At 37.0% G+C, this 15,626-nt stretch overlaps 1 protein-coding gene across 1 annotated transcript; it reads left to right on the top strand.

Annotated features, from left to right (window-relative positions):
- Positions 1-9,269: 9,269 nt before the first annotated feature.
- Positions 9,270-15,032, top strand: LOC145012308 (uncharacterized). Its single transcript, XM_078971099.1, has 3 exons — positions 9,270-9,476; positions 9,619-14,211; positions 14,311-15,032. Exons 1-3 carry the CDS (start codon positions 9,410-9,412, stop codon positions 14,871-14,873), a joined length of 5,223 nt encoding a protein of 1,740 aa, XP_078827225.1. The 5' UTR covers positions 9,270-9,409; the 3' UTR covers positions 14,874-15,032.
- The last annotated feature ends 594 nt before the right edge of the window (positions 15,033-15,626 follow it).

Raw genomic sequence — 15,626 nt, forward strand, 5'->3', positions numbered from 1 at the left:
GGTAGATGAATGATGAGAGATAGAAGATGACGTGAGTATACATTGGCAGCTATAGACTTAGTGCCTATGGGACAAACACCGGTAGCTATGGACTTAGTACCTGTTAGACGTTGGTAGCTATGGATTTAGTACCTATTGGGAATTGGTAGCTATGGACTTAGTACCTATTAGTTAGACACTGGTAGCTATGGATTTAGTACCTGTAGGAATTGGTAGCTATGGACTTAGTACCTGTTGAGCACTGGTAGCTATGGATTTAGTACCCGATAAGTAAGATATAGCAGCTATGGAATTAGTGCTTTACGAATGAATATCGGCAGCTATGGATTTAGTGCCAGTCCTATAACCCTGGAAGTAAGGGACTTTGGAATAAACGAATGCAGAATAGATGACTCTTAGGAGTAAAGAAGATAACGGGGATGGGTAATTGGGTTAATTGTTTGATGATTGAACATAACAATTATATTATTGTGGGTTGAAAACCCTATGTACTCACCAGGTTTCCCAACCTGACCCACTCAGTTTATTTACATCACAGGTGGCGATATGAAGTGACATTACACTGAGAGATTTAAAGAGATGTAGATCACTAGTGTAAATAATTGTAAGTTCTGTTTACGCTTATGTTTCTGTATTAACGATGACATCCGAAACGTTTTAAGATGAATAAAAATACGTTTCTTCGAAAATGTTTTAATAACGTATTTATCGTGTTTTTCTGGGAACAAATTCCGCAACCTTTTTATAAAATGAAGTACTCTGATTTTTATAAAGCATAAACAAAATCGGTCTTTTCTGGCCATGATTTTGGGGATGTCACAATCGAATAGGTGATCATTACAATGAAGGCACCATGTGAATTTGCATGTTAATTCACACCCGCTTTGTGATCCTCGGTATCCCAGTCACAAACAAGAGGAACATATCGAGATTTAAACATGCCATTGAAAAGTTTCAATGAATGTCATCCGAACCTAGGAATTCTCAATACACTTAGGACTTAAAGTTATGTTCTTTATGGTGGAGAATTAGTGAATCGTCATTCACTTACCTTCAAATTGTTTGCATATTAGATTACGGCATCCGTTTTCTAATGTGTAAATATTGTTGTTGGATCCTAGCCCTAATTTTTCTTATTGGGTGATAATTAGGTATTCACATTCTAATCAATCTTTGTATTTCTATTGTAGATGTCGAACGCTAACAACGCTGCTGCTAGTTCTTTCACTTTGATGAGCCTTTGTCAAAAGGTCACCTTTGATGGAACGAACTTTAGCGAATGGATAAGATACATTCGCACGATTGCTCGCTATGAGGATAAAGAGTATGTCCTCGATGAGAAGCTCAAGAAAATCAACCCCGAAATCGCTACTCCTGCCGAAATGACCGCTTTCTAAACTCACGAGCGTGATGCAACGAAAGTACATTGTATCATGATCGCAACTATGAACCCCGAATTCCAAACGTCCTATGAGGACATGTATCCGTACGAAATGCACCAAGACTTATTGGAGAGATACCATCAAAATGCGAGACAAGAGCGTTATTAGATTTTCACTAACATGATTTCCGCTAAGATGGGTCATGGAGAGTCTCTTACCGTGCACCTGCAAAAGATGCAAAGGTATGTCGACCGCCTTCGCAAGTTAAACGTTGACTTTGGGGAAGACTTGGCGATCGACATAGTGCTTCACTATTTGCCTCGAAGCTACAATCAATTTAGGATGACCTACCACATGAACAAAGAAGAGGTCACCCTAAGCAAACTCCAAGGTCTTTTGAGGGTCGCTGAGAGCAACTTCAAGGAGAAGTCTGTTGCACCAACTCCCAATCCGCCCACCGCTCCTGTCTTGGCAATTGGACAAGGAAAGGGAAAGAAGAGAAAGGCTTCATCAAAGAACTATCGCAAGGTGAAAGCCCGAGATGGTGCCTCTTCTAGTGGGACCAAAGTTGATCCCGCTAAGCCATGCCCTAACCCGAAGGAGGCAGAGTGCCACCACTACCACAAGATAGGACATTGGAAGAGAAGCTGCCCAGAGTACCTGCAAGACATCAAGGAAGGACAGATCAAGTCATCTTTCGCAGGTATATACATAATTATATCTAACGATTCATCTCATGATACTTCTTGGGTTCTTGATACCGGTTGTGGTTACCACATTTGTTCTAATGTGCAGTGACTAACAAGAAGTAGAGACGTGGAGCATGGAAGAATAAATCTAATCATGGGGAATAGAAGATCGTTGCCTGTGACCAAGATTGGAGTGTATTCTTTAGTGCTTAGGAATGGTTTATCTTTAGATTTGAACAATTGTTGCAATTCGCCAGAAATGGCTAGAAACATCATTTCATTTCATGGTTTGTTTAGACAAGGTTTTAGATTTTCTTTTAATAATGAGAATGGTTCTATTTTAGCTTATTTGAATGGTGTCTTTTACTTTGAAGCTATACCATGTAATGGAACTTATGAAACTGTTATGATTGTTGATAACTTAGGAAATGATGTTTTATGCATGGATTCTTCCAATAGTATGGATAAGGCATCCTTATGGCATTGTCGTCTTAGACACGTCAACAAGAAACACATAGCCCAACTCCAAAAGGATGGAGTGTTGGAGTCATTCGACCTTAGGGAAGATGACACATGCGAGTCTTGTTTACTTGGAAAGATGACTAAGTTACCCTTCGTTGGTACGTGCGAAAGGGGTGAGGGTTTATTGAACCTCATACATACCGATGTGTGTGGACCATTTAGATCTACCACGAAGGATGGAAACCGCTTCTACGTGACTTTTACCGATGACTATAGTAGATATGGGTATATCTACTTAATCAAGCAAAAGTCAGAAACTTTTGCAAAGTTCAAAGAGTTGAAAAATGAAGTGGAGAATCAATTGGGCAGGAAGATCAAGATGCTTTGATCCGATCGAGGAGGAGAGTACCTAAGTCTTGAATTTCACGATTATCTCAAGGAGTGTGGAATTGTTTTACAATTGATGCCACCTAGGACACCACAATTGAATGGTGTGGCAGAAAGGCGTAATCGAACCTTGTTGGACATGGTTCGCTCTATGATGAGTCGTGCTTCGCTATCTATCTCTTTTTGGGGGTATGCCTTAAAGACTACCGCTCATATCCTTAACTGAGTCCCTACTAAGAAGGTTGCCAAAACACCTCACGAGATGTGGACGGGGAAAGCTCCTTTGTTAGCACATATCAAGGTTTGGGTTGCGAGGCTTTCGTAAGATGAGATACTCACGACAAGCTCGAACCGCGTAGTGAGCGATGTATTTTCATCGGCTACCCGCAAAAATCCTTTGGATATCTCTTCTATAGACCAAAGGACAATGTTGTCTTTGTTGCGAGGAGAGGAGTTTTCCGAGAGCGAGAACTCATAAGCCAAGGAGACAGTGGGAGGCAAATCAATTTTGAAGAGATTCAAGAGTCGATAGATGAAGGAACCTCTACCACTGGCGCTCAACCCAAGGAGGAAACTCCGGTTGAACCGATTAACGTATCATTACCTCTTAGACGTTCCGAAAGAGTTAGAGTTCAACCCCAGTTGTATGGTTTTCATATAACTACCGAAGGGGACACGTATATTAGTGATAGTACACTAATAAACCTTGATGAACCTAATAGCTATAAGGAAGCCATGGCAGGCCCGGAGTCTGCAAAATGGAAAGAGGCAATGGATAGCGAGATCCAATCCATGTATGATAACCAAGTTTGGAATTTGGTTGATAATGTGCATGGACGTAAGACCGTTGGGTGCAAATGGATCTTCAAGAAGAAGACCGACGTGGATGGAAAGGTACACATGTATAAAGCGCGATTGGTTGCGAAGGGATTTACTCAAATTCCCGGAGTTGAGTATAAAGAGACCTTCTCACCAGTTGCGAAGATAAAGTCTATTAGAGTGATGCTAGCTATTGCCGCATTTCATGATTATGAGATTTGGCAAATGGATGTCAAGACCGCTTTCCTTAACGGGAAGTTGGCTGAGGATGTTTACATGGCTCAGCCAGAGGGGTTTGTGGATCCGAAGCATCCGAATAGAGTGTGTAAGCTTGAGAAGTCCATTTATGGACTAAAGCAAGCGTCTCGTAGATGGTATCTCTGCTTCGATGAGAAAGTAAAAGAGTTTGGATTTCTACGAAGCGAAGATGAATCGTGTGTATATGTCAAAGCCAGTGGGAGTGTAGTAAGCTTCCTCGTTCTATATGTCGATGATATATTACTCATAGGAAATGACGTCCCGAATCTACAGGAGGTTAGGTCCTGGCTTGGGAAGTGCTTCGCTATGAAGGACCTCGGAGAGGCTTCCTATATTTTGGGAATAAGAATAGTAAGAGAAAGAAGTAAGAGACTAATAGGACTTAGTCAGAACACTTACTTAGAGAAGGTACTAAAATGTTTTAGTATGGAAAACTCGAAGAAGGGAGAATTACCGATACAAAGCAATGCCAAGTTGAGTAAGACTCAAAGTCCAAGTACCGAAGCCGAGATAGCTGAAATGAGCCGAGTTCCATACACTTCCGCAGTTGGCTCAATCATGTACGCTATGACTTGTACTTGCCCTAATGTAGCCTTTGCTTTGAGCATGGTTAGTGGATATCAAGGGAACCCTAGCAGAGCCCATTGGATTGTGGTGAAAAATATCCTTAAGTACCTTCGGATGACGAAGGAATGGTTCTTAGTCCTCGGAGGGAGTAATGACTTGAAGGTGCGAAGGTATAGTGACGCCAGCTTTCAGACCGACAGGGACAACTACCGTTCGCAGTCGGGCTGGGTCTTTACCCTGAATGGAGGAGCAGTAACTTGGAAAAGTTCCAAGTAGGAAACCGTAGCTGATTCAACGTGCGAATCAGAGTACATCGCAGCAAGTGAAGCGTCGAAGGAGGCAATATGGCTGAAGAACTTCATTAGTGATCTTGGAGTTGTACCCGCCATAAAGGAGCCTATAGAGGTTTTTTGTGATAATGAAGGAGCGGTTGCCTTGACCAAGGAACCAAGAGATCATGGTAGATCACGACATATCGACAGAAAATATCACTTTATTAGACATCGTGTAGAAGAAGGACAACTCGTAGTGAAGAGGATATCATCAGAAGATAACCCAATAGATCCGCTTACGAAGGGACTGAGTAGGGTTAAGCATTTGCAGCATGCTAGGAGTATTGGGCTGAAGGATGATATTAGCATAGATTAGATAGTATTAGAACGTATAATAGATAAATGTAATTAACATTTGATGATTAAATAAAGGAGTTTTATTTATAAGTAATGTTACTGTCTTATGTTAATTGTTTAACTATTGTTTCACTTTGCATGTTTTGACTTCCAGAATAATTGAGTTTATTAAGAATAATCGAATTGTTCAAATTATCCACAATCGTTCATATGTCGGAAGTAGATATGAATTAAGATTGTCCTGAATAGGTGTGTAGATTGTCTAAATGGTTTTAGACATAGCAAGAGATTGCTGCAACGTTCATGAGTGCTTATGAACTAGTTTTGAGCATTGGAACAAACCCGCGCTTGCTGGAATCACCTTATGGAATGTGATAAAAAGGGTGATCGCAAGACGATAATATCATATAGTCTTAAAACCTAGATATATGGTTTGTTATGTGCTAATTGATTGTACATTGATAATGCGAAAACGCATTGGTAACTCGATGTTATAAAACGCATTGTTGTGTATAGTTGATTAATGAATAAGTAAATGCATATAAGTCGAAGTTTATCTGTAACTTTTATCCTAAGAAGGAAAAAGTGATATCTCGGCCGCTCGATGATTTGATTTGACTTATGTGCAGGGCCCGGTCAGAACTGAATTGATGTGTTTGATTAAGTTCTATGTCGAACAAATCGGAGATCGAGAAACCAAACGCTAGACTAATCATTCCATAGAACTGTCAGCATGATATCTAACAGAGGACTGTACGATCCCTTATCTAAAGGACAAGATTGATTAGATCAGAGTTTGACAACGTCTTTGAGAGCTACAACTGCAAATCGGATTGTACCAGTGCATATAGTTACTAGACTTATCCAAGTGGGAGACTATTGGAATAGTGTCTAAGGCAGTAACTATATTAGGCAAGTATTTGACCCGATTGTGCATGGTCCTTTTGGGTTGCCTTCACCATAGCAACTTGGTAGGATGATTTATGAAAGAATAGATATTATTAATATATTATGAGAATGATATAATGAATAATAATATTGTTATTTAATATAAGTCATAGATTAATTAGTATTAATTTGGTGACTTAAAGAGATTAATTAAATAAGAGGGTATAAACTGTCAATTGTTTGATAGTTACACTTTAGGCTGTAAATCCTTAGAGGATATGGGTTGGACGAATTCTAGGGCTTGGGATAGCCTCAAATTCGTCCATGGCTTATCTATGGAAAGGATTGGGATTACTTAGAGTATAATTTATCCGATTAGGGTTTAAGGGTGAAACCCTAGAAGCCTTACAAGTATAAATAGACCCCTTGGGATAGGAAATCGACACCTCCTCTACAGCAAGGATACCCTGGCCGATATCCTCCTCTCTCCTCTCTCTCAAATCATTCTCTTTGCTAGTTGGTGTTTGTAAGCCATTAGAGGAGTGACAATTGTGACTCTAAAGCTCCAAGAACAAGAAGATCAAACAAGTGTTTCAAGGTATGCTTCTAACTCTGATTTTGTATTGTTCTTATACCTAATTAGCCATTAGGAGTCTTGGATTCAATTCATGTTTAATTAGAGAAACCTAGATCCAAGCATTATGGTTTGTACGCGCACATAGGAATGTTCTTATGTACAAAACCCATCAGATGGACGGTCAACCATACGTTATTGCACTTTTGTGTGGGGTAATTTGATCACTTGGTGCAGCAAGAAGCAATATGAGGTGGCTAGAAGTAGTGTTGAGGCTGAATCCCGAGCAATGTGCGAAGGAATATGTGAGGGGATATGGTTAGGAAGGATGCTAAAGGAACGAAAAATTCATAATAACCAAAAGATGACTCTATTCTGTGATAATAAAGCACCAATTGAAATTGCTAGAAACCCTGTCCATCATGATCGTACCAAACATGTGGATATTGATCGCTATTTCATTAAAGAAAAGTTAGAATGTGGAATTTTTGAGCTGTTACATGTCCCGTCGGACTTTCAAGTTGTTGACATTCTCACCAAGGCCCTTCCAAAGAACAAATTCGAAAATATGAAGAGGAAGCTGGATATGATTGATATCCATATCCAACTTGAGGGGGAGTGAAGATTTCTGAGTTTAATTTCCTTATTTAGGCTGGATGGGTATTATCGCTTTATTTGTTTTGTTATAGGGTTGAGCCGACCCTAGCTTTTTTAGTATAAATATTTCTTTCTTGTTCTTTTAGTATTAGAACAATATAATGAATAAAAATAATGGAGCGTTTTCTCTCAATCTCTCTGTTGTGCTACTAAATCAATAGTAGGGTCGCAAGAATTAATAGTAATCGAACATAAAGTTCACACAGGAGATTGCATATCCTATATAACATTTGATCAACCGTAATCGGATATGGATCGATAGTACTACCGTGTATCTAGCCGTAAGAATGGTGATGGGAGACGCGTTACAGCTGGAAGCCATGATCGATAGTACCCGCGTGATGTGCTTAAGAGAGTGTTGGTGCGGTTCGTGTGGGTCATGCATGAATAAACACGTATATATGTACACAATCCATATTTATTTTCCTTTCTCTTAGTTGTTACAATCTATACATGTATTTTATTAGTGTGATACAGTTTCTTGAATAGTGTGTGTGTATATATATATATATATATATATATATATATATATATATATATATATATATATATATATATATATATATATATATATATATATATATATATATATATTTTGGTACCTTGTGGTATGAATTGTATAAGTGATTTGGCAGGTATGAATTGTCTGATTTGTCGAGTTCATATGAAAGGTTATTGATTGATCTTCATTAATCACAAAGTAGGTGATATTGTTTCATATAACTAGATAGACATCAATATAAGCATTTTATGCATGCTAACATTACATACGCTTACACTTGTTTATCACGTAAATATTGATTATGGACATGATAAAGCATGCTCTCTTTGTGAAAAGCATGTTACATGATTTATTCAACGATGTTATGTTTTAGAAATTATGAAAAGTGTAGGATTGATCAATAATTCTTGTATGCACATATTCTCATCACATAAAGAGGAAATATTATACGCTGCACATCAATTGTAACGAAAAGATTCACTTAGTGATCTATTTTGTAGATACACAATCGTATGGATAACATGGTTTACACGTGTGTATATATATTCAATCTCATAAGACACACGGAGGTATGTCATTAGGTGCTGGTATGTTTATATTATTACCAAAACAAGTAATAATCCGAATATTTAAAATCCAGCTCGAACCCGGTTGAACTGATTCGACCGAAAACCAAAGACGAAAGAGATTAAACAACAAACGTTTTTTTTTTTAATATTTCTAGATCGGATTAAATCGGACGGTTTTTCAAAAATCGGGTTAAACCGGTGCGATACAGCTCGTAAAAAAACGTTTATTGCACTTTGATAGTTAGATTTCATTTAGCCATTTAAAAAACAACATATTTTCAAAACAAATTGAACAGCTCAATCGATCAAGCTAACTGGAATGTAAATAACTCGAAGGCCAACGCACCCCACTGTCAAACGTAAGAAATTTCTTGGTATATATATATATATATATATATATATATATATATATATATATATATATATATATATATATATATATATATATATATATATATATTATGGAAGCGGGTTTGAACTTACGGTAAAAAAGAAGATTGAACCGAAAACCGGTAACCAAAAGGTTTAACAAAATATAAAATTTTAAATTGAGTAATCTAATATGTTTTGCATAAAGAGATTAGAGTGCTTATAATATTCTAAAATAAATAAAAGTTCTAATAGGGAATTAGGAAGGATAAGATCCACTTGACTTCCGAGCACATCTGGTCTGTTTTTAATATTTACAAATAATTAACAATTAAATAAGATTGCGAAAAATAATAATATGATGTTTTTTTAATAAATCAATTTTTGCATGGGTATACACTGCATCACATTCATCCTTTTAATCGAGTCATTGAAGATAAAAAAAAAAAAAAAATCAAAGAAGTAGACTTTATAACAGTGGTTTTCAAAAGAGAAATATATATAGAGACATAACTCACTAGAAACTTCAACGATCTAACAGTCTATATACAATCACAAGTCATAGATAGCTATATATTATTACTATATCAATTTCAAGTTCTCTAGCTATTCTACCCAGTGTACGAAGGGTAATATAGTCAATAAACTCAACCAACAATGCCTTCTGGTCCAAAGAAGAGGAGAGCTGCAAGGAGGAGGCGTGGCTCCAATGCGAATCATACAGGTGAATTCATTATGTTTCTGTTTTTGTAATTAAAGTAGTCGTTTTTCCTAAAATTTGTAGATTGTTTCCTTTACTTTTTTTTATTTGTTAGTTTGTTTATCAATCGTGAACTGATTTGATATTTTTTTTTATTTGTGAGTAGAAGAGGAAGTAGAAGATGCTGTTGAGGTTTCTCAGACCTTAAGCAATGGTGACATGAAGGCTGAGTCTCATGAGCATGTAGAAAAAAGTAAAGATGTTCCAGTTGTGGAGGAATGTGATTCTGTTGGAAGCAATGGGAAAAAAGAATCTGTTCATAATGAGAAAATCATTATGCATGAAGCAGTTATGGTGGAATCATCCGACTCTGTTGGAAACAAAGAAAAGGAATCAGAATCTGAAGCTGTTGATCAAATTCTGATTCAACCAATCTCAAAAGAAATCAAAGGAAAGGAAGATGGTGAAGTTGATGAAGGTTTTTCAGTTGTGAAGGAGAGTGAAGAGACTTCCAAAGAAGGTGTTCTTCAAGATCCAATATCTGAAGAGCCACGAGTTGACACAGTTGACCAGGTGGTTCAGAAGGAGTTGCCTTTGCAAGAAGCTCAAAGTCTTTCTGTTCCAACCGAGTCAGTTTCTGAAGTGAATGTAGAGACATTCATAGAAGATGGTCAAGATTCTCTCAAAGAACTTTCAGTTGTCCATGAAAATGAAGGTGTTGAAGTTGGTGAAAGTGCATCAGTTAAAGATGTGTCAGTTGTGAAGAATGAGGGTGAAGATGAAGTTCCTTCTGAAGAGACAAAAGAAAGTTCTTCAAGAGAATTTGATCAATCGATTCTGAAGAACATACATATTAAAGAGGCTGATCAGATCCCTACAGAATCAGCTGAGTCGGTTATTGAAGTGGATGTAGACGCAATATCATTTGAAGATGCTGAAGATTCTTTCAAAACACCACTCGGAAGCCTTTCTATTGGATATATGTCTCAGGTGATGAGATCTTTGAAGGAATTAGCACAAAATCCTTATTTAGTTGCTGATTCTGTAGATGAAGTTAATGCACAAAAATCCTTAAAAGAGGATCAAGATTCAATAACAGAGCCACATGGAGTCTCTTCTCTTGTTGATGTGTCTCCTGTTGAAGAAATTGTTCAAGGAATTGAAGTTGCTGAAGGTGGTGAAAGTGCATCTCATATTGAGCCAGTTTTGAAGGTGGAAGAAGAAATATCCAACGAAAGTGTTCTTGAAGAAGAGGTAATAACTGAAGGTTCTTCACAAGAACTAGTTAAGCCAGTTGATGAGTTGCTCATGGAGACCATACATTTGGAAAAGGCTCAAGATCCAATTAAATATTCTTTGGAAGAAGTTGTTAAAGGAAACGTATGTGGTGTGGGTGAATGTACATGTGATTATCCACTGATTAATTATGTTGTGTCAGAGGATAAGAAGATGTCATTCAGAGGTGTTTCAAAAAAACGTTCTAAAAAGCCAAATGGAAAATTTTCACATGATCCAGAAGAAATGTTTGATAACATTGATATGTCTCGTGTTGAAGGCTTTGTTCGATTTAATGGTCATGGGAATGAGGCAGTTGGATTATCTTCACGTGATGATGTGGCGTCTGTAGAAGGTATTGTTCCAGGAAATGAAACTGCTGAAGATGGTAAAGGAGAATTTAATCATGTGATAGTTTTAAAGGAGGAAGAAGAGATCATGCCTATAGAAGGTGTTCTTGAAGAGACAAATGGACGTTCTTCATATGAACCAAAGGTAATGATTAAGACACTTGATCATTCTATACCAGGTGATTCAGTTTCAGAAGCAAATGTAGAGACATTTTTAAAAGATGCTGAGGAATATTCTCTCAAAGTGCCTCTGGGAATTAGCTCTTTTCTAGTTAAAGGAAATGAGTATCAAGAAGTTGGTGAAAAGGAAATGTTGGTTAATCCTTTTGTGTTAGGTATAGAGGATGAGGAGGATGATGAAGACATGTCTATAGGTGATGGTGTTCTTGAACATCCTTTAGAAGAAAAGAAAATCGAAACTTCTTCAAATGAACTACAAGCAACAGCGAAAATGGTTGATGATTCAGTTTTGGATGTTGAAGAGTCACTTTCTGAAGCGAATGTAGACACATCTTTAAAAGATGCTCAAGGTTCTTTCAAAGAGCCAATAAGAGAATCTTCCATGGATGTTGTACTTCATCATGTTGATTCAGTTATAAAGGAGAATGAAGATATGCCAATGGAAGATGTTCTTGAAGATCCAATTCCACGTTCTTCAGATGAACCACAACCAATGGATAAGAGAGTTGATCAAGATCTTTCAACACAAGCTAAGTCAATTGAAGTGAATGTAGATGCATCCTTTAAAGTTACTCAAGATTCTTTCAAGGTGCCATTGGATGACTCTTCAATGGATGATTTGTCTCATGTTGAAGCTGGTGATCAAAGTGAAAGTCATGGTGAAGATTCTTTCAAAGATAAAGGTTATGAAGCCGGTGATCAAAGTGAAAGTCATGGTGTAGATTCTTTAAATGAACCAGAGTTAACTGTTAAGACGGTTGATCGGTCAATTCTGAAAGAGGCTCAACATCCATCTTTACCAGACGAATCAGAGTCAGTTATCGATGTGTTACCAATTGAAGCCATGGTTGAAGGTAATGAAGTTGTTGAAGTTCATGAAAGTGCATATGAATATGCTATACAAGAACCAAAAGCAATAATTAAGACCATTGCTCAGTTTGTTCTAAAAGGGCTACATTACAAAGAGGATCATGATCCTTCTGTTCTTGAAGTGAATGAAGACACATCCTCAGAAGATAGTCAAGTTTCTTTTGAAACACCACTTGGAAGCCCTTCAGTGGACCATGTCTCCCCTAATGAAGCCTTCGCTCAATGGAATGAGTCAACTGAGTCAATTGAAGAAAACGTAGAGTCACACTTAAAGGATGCTAAAAATTCTCCCATTGATTCATCAGGAAGCTTTTCTCTAGTTGATATGTCGTATATGGAAGGCATTGAAGAAAATGAAAGTGCTGAGGTTGTGTCATTTTTGAAGGATGATAAAGAGGTTTCTATTAAAGGTGTTCTTAAAGAACATTTTGAAAAGAAAGATGGAGATTCCTCACATGAACAAGAAGCAATGGTTAACACAATTGATAGTGTTGAAGTTGATGAAAAAGAGGTGTCTATGGAAGGTGGTCTTGAAGAACAATTTGAAAAGAAAGATGGCGATTCCGCTCATGAAGAAGAAGCATTGGTTAACACAATTGACAGTGCTAAAGTTGATGAAAAAGAGGTGTCTATGGAAGGTGGTCTTGAAGAACAATTTGAAAAGAAAGATGGCGATTCCGCTCATGAAGAAGAAGCATTGGTTAACACAATTGACAGTGCTAAAGTTGATGAAAAAGAGGTGTCTATGGAAGGTGGTCTTGAAGAACAATTTGAAAAGAAAGATGGAGATTCCTTACATGAAGAAGAAGCATTGGTTAACACAATTGATAGTGTTGAAGTTGATGAAAAAGAGGTGTCTATGGAAGGTGGTCTTGAAGAACAATTTGAAAAGAAAGATAGAGATTCCTCACGTGAAGAAGAAGCATTGGTTAACACAATTGATAGTGCTGAAGTTGATGAAAAAGAGGTGTCTAGTGTTCTTGAAGAACAATTTGAAATGAAAGTTGGAGATTCCTCACATGAACAAGAAGTAATGGTTAACACAATTGATAGTGTTGAAGTTGTGTCAGTTTTGAATGATGAAAAAGAGGTGTCTATGGAAGGTGATCTTGAAGAACAATTTGAAAAGAAAGTTAGAGATTATTCATATGAACAAGAGGAAATGGTTAACACAATTGATATGTCACTTCTGAAAGAGAAAGAGGCTGAAGATCTGTCTACACCAATTGAGTCAGTTACTGAAATGAATGTAGAGACATCTATAAAAGATTCTCAAGATTCTTTGAAAGAACCATTGGGAATCCCCTCTATGGATGATGTGTCTCCTCTTGAAGGCGTAGTTCGGGGAAATGAATTTGGTGAAATTGGTGAAAGTGAAGAGATCTCTAAAGAAGGTGTTGTTCAAGATCCTTTAGAAGAGCCAATTGGAAATTCTTCTCAAGAGCTAGAGGAAATTGTAAAGACAGATGATCAGTTGGATTTGAAGGAGATAACTTTGAAAGAGACTCAAATTCCTTCTGTACAAGATGACTCAGTTATCGAAGTCATAAAAGATGTTGATTCTCTCAAGGAGCCACTAGGAAGCTCTTCAATTATGGAAGAGGATGGTGATATGACCATGAAAGGTGTTCTTCAAGATCCTTTCAGGGAGCTAATTGGATCTTCTTTACATGATCATTTAACTCTTGAGGGGTTACATTTGAAAGAGGAGGCTGAAGATCCTTCTGTATTAGCTGACTCGGTTATTAAAGTGAATGTTGATAAATCCATTGAAGATGCTCATGATGTATATGAAACGCCACCAGGAAGCCCTTCTGTGGACCATGTGTCTCCTGTTGAAGGCTTTGAAGCAAACATAGATCACTCTTCCATGGATGCATTGGGAAGCTTTTCTATGGCTGATGTGTCTTCTATGGAAAGAGTTGTTGAAGGAAATGAATCTACTGAAGTTGATGAAAAGTCATTGGTGTCCACGGAAGTTGTTCATAAAGAACCTTTTAAAGATCCAGTTGGACCTTCTACAGATGAACTACAAACAATGGTGAAGACATTTGATCAATCATTTCAAGATCCATCTCTACAAGGTGAGTTAGATTCTGAAGCAAATATAAAAACATTCTTGAAAGGTAATCAATATTCTTTCAAAGAGCCACTGATAAACTCTTTTCTGGATTATGTGTCAGGAAATGTTCAAGAAAAAGAATTTACTGAAGAAAGTGAAGATGCAACAATGGATAATCATGTTGAATCAATTAAGAAGGAGAATGAAGACTTATCCTTAGAAAATCTTCTTGAAGTACCTTTTCAAAAGCCATTTGGAGATTCTTCACATGAACAAGATGCAACAGTTAACATAATTGATAGGTCACTTGTGAAAGAGATACCATTAAAAGACGCTGAAGATCCATCTGCAACAGTTGAATCAGTTACTGAAAGCCCCTCTGTGGTTGATGTGTTTCCTATTGAAGGAAACGAATTTAATAAAGTTAGTGAAACTGCATGTCATGATTCACCAACCATGGTTAATCATGTGGTGTCAGTGGAAAGCTCTTCTCTGGTTGATGGGTCTTCTGTTGAAGGTGTTGGTCAACGGAATGGTCAACGGAATGAGATGCTTGGACTAGTAAGGTCATTGTTGGAAGAGATTCGTCGAATAAGGGCATTTTATGAAGAGGGTCTGCGTCAAACTACCAAAATAGATCTCCAAATGCTTGAAGTTTTGGAAAAGTTTGATTCAACGAGATAATTTGAGTTAGTTCTCTTTTGTGCTAAAGTTTGTATTTTACCTTCTTAGTGTCTTTCTTTAAGATGTTGCATGGGATTCTAATATTGATCAGTGTTATGACTGATTTAGTTTACTTTGGGATTCTTCACAATTGAATAAAAACTCATGACCCTTTATTGATTCGGTACTGCTTGGACCTTATTTATCAAAAAAAATAATAATAAATAAAATAAAATAAAAAACTCTTCCTACAGCATAGAATTATGTTCATACAAGAGTAGCAGGATATAATGAATAAAACAATTTACCATGCAAAAAATACCACAGATTGCATTTTAAATTCGTAAGCCTACCCAGCATTTCATCTTAAGTGCGTACAAATTTACCTTTTGTTGTTTCATCTACTGAATGGGCGAATAAATCGAACTTCTATGTTACAATCAATTGCCAATACTCTTTTCTAAACATTCTAGAATGTAAAGAACTAAGAATTTAACAAATCTAAATTTTCGGTTAAGACATATGCAATAAGTAATAAAAATGTAAAATAGAGATTAGCAAATAGATATTTTGATGTTTACAATTTTTTTTTTCATTTTTAACATCTTCGACCTATACTAATATTCTCGGTAGCCCAAGAACTTGAATTTAATCCATATCTTGGTAGCCCAAGAACATATACTAACATTCTCAGTAGCCCAAGAACATTCTCTATATCCATTTTTTTTTCAATTTTAACATCATCAACTTATACTAACATTCTCGGTAGCCTAA

The sequence above is a fragment of the Lactuca saligna genome, chromosome 8 (assembly GCF_052625555.1).
Source record: "Lactuca saligna cultivar CGN05327 chromosome 8, ASM5262555v1, whole genome shotgun sequence".
In the NCBI taxonomy this organism is placed as follows: domain Eukaryota; kingdom Viridiplantae; phylum Streptophyta; class Magnoliopsida; order Asterales; family Asteraceae; genus Lactuca; species Lactuca saligna.

What these genes read in the sequence shown, in the direction of transcription:
- LOC145012308 (XM_078971099.1), top strand. Translation starts at nt 9,410, where the DNA reads ATGCCTTCTGGTCCAAAGAAGAGGAGAGCTGCAAGGAGGAGGCGTGGC. An exon ending in CTCCAATGCGAATCATACAG is followed by an intron (nt 9,477 to 9,618) that starts GTGAATTCATTA and finishes ATTTGTGAGTAG; the next exon opens with AAGAGGAAGTAGAAGATGCT. An exon ending in TCAAGATCCATCTCTACAAG is followed by an intron (nt 14,212 to 14,310) that starts GTGAGTTAGATT and finishes ATTATGTGTCAG; the next exon opens with GAAATGTTCAAGAAAAAGAA.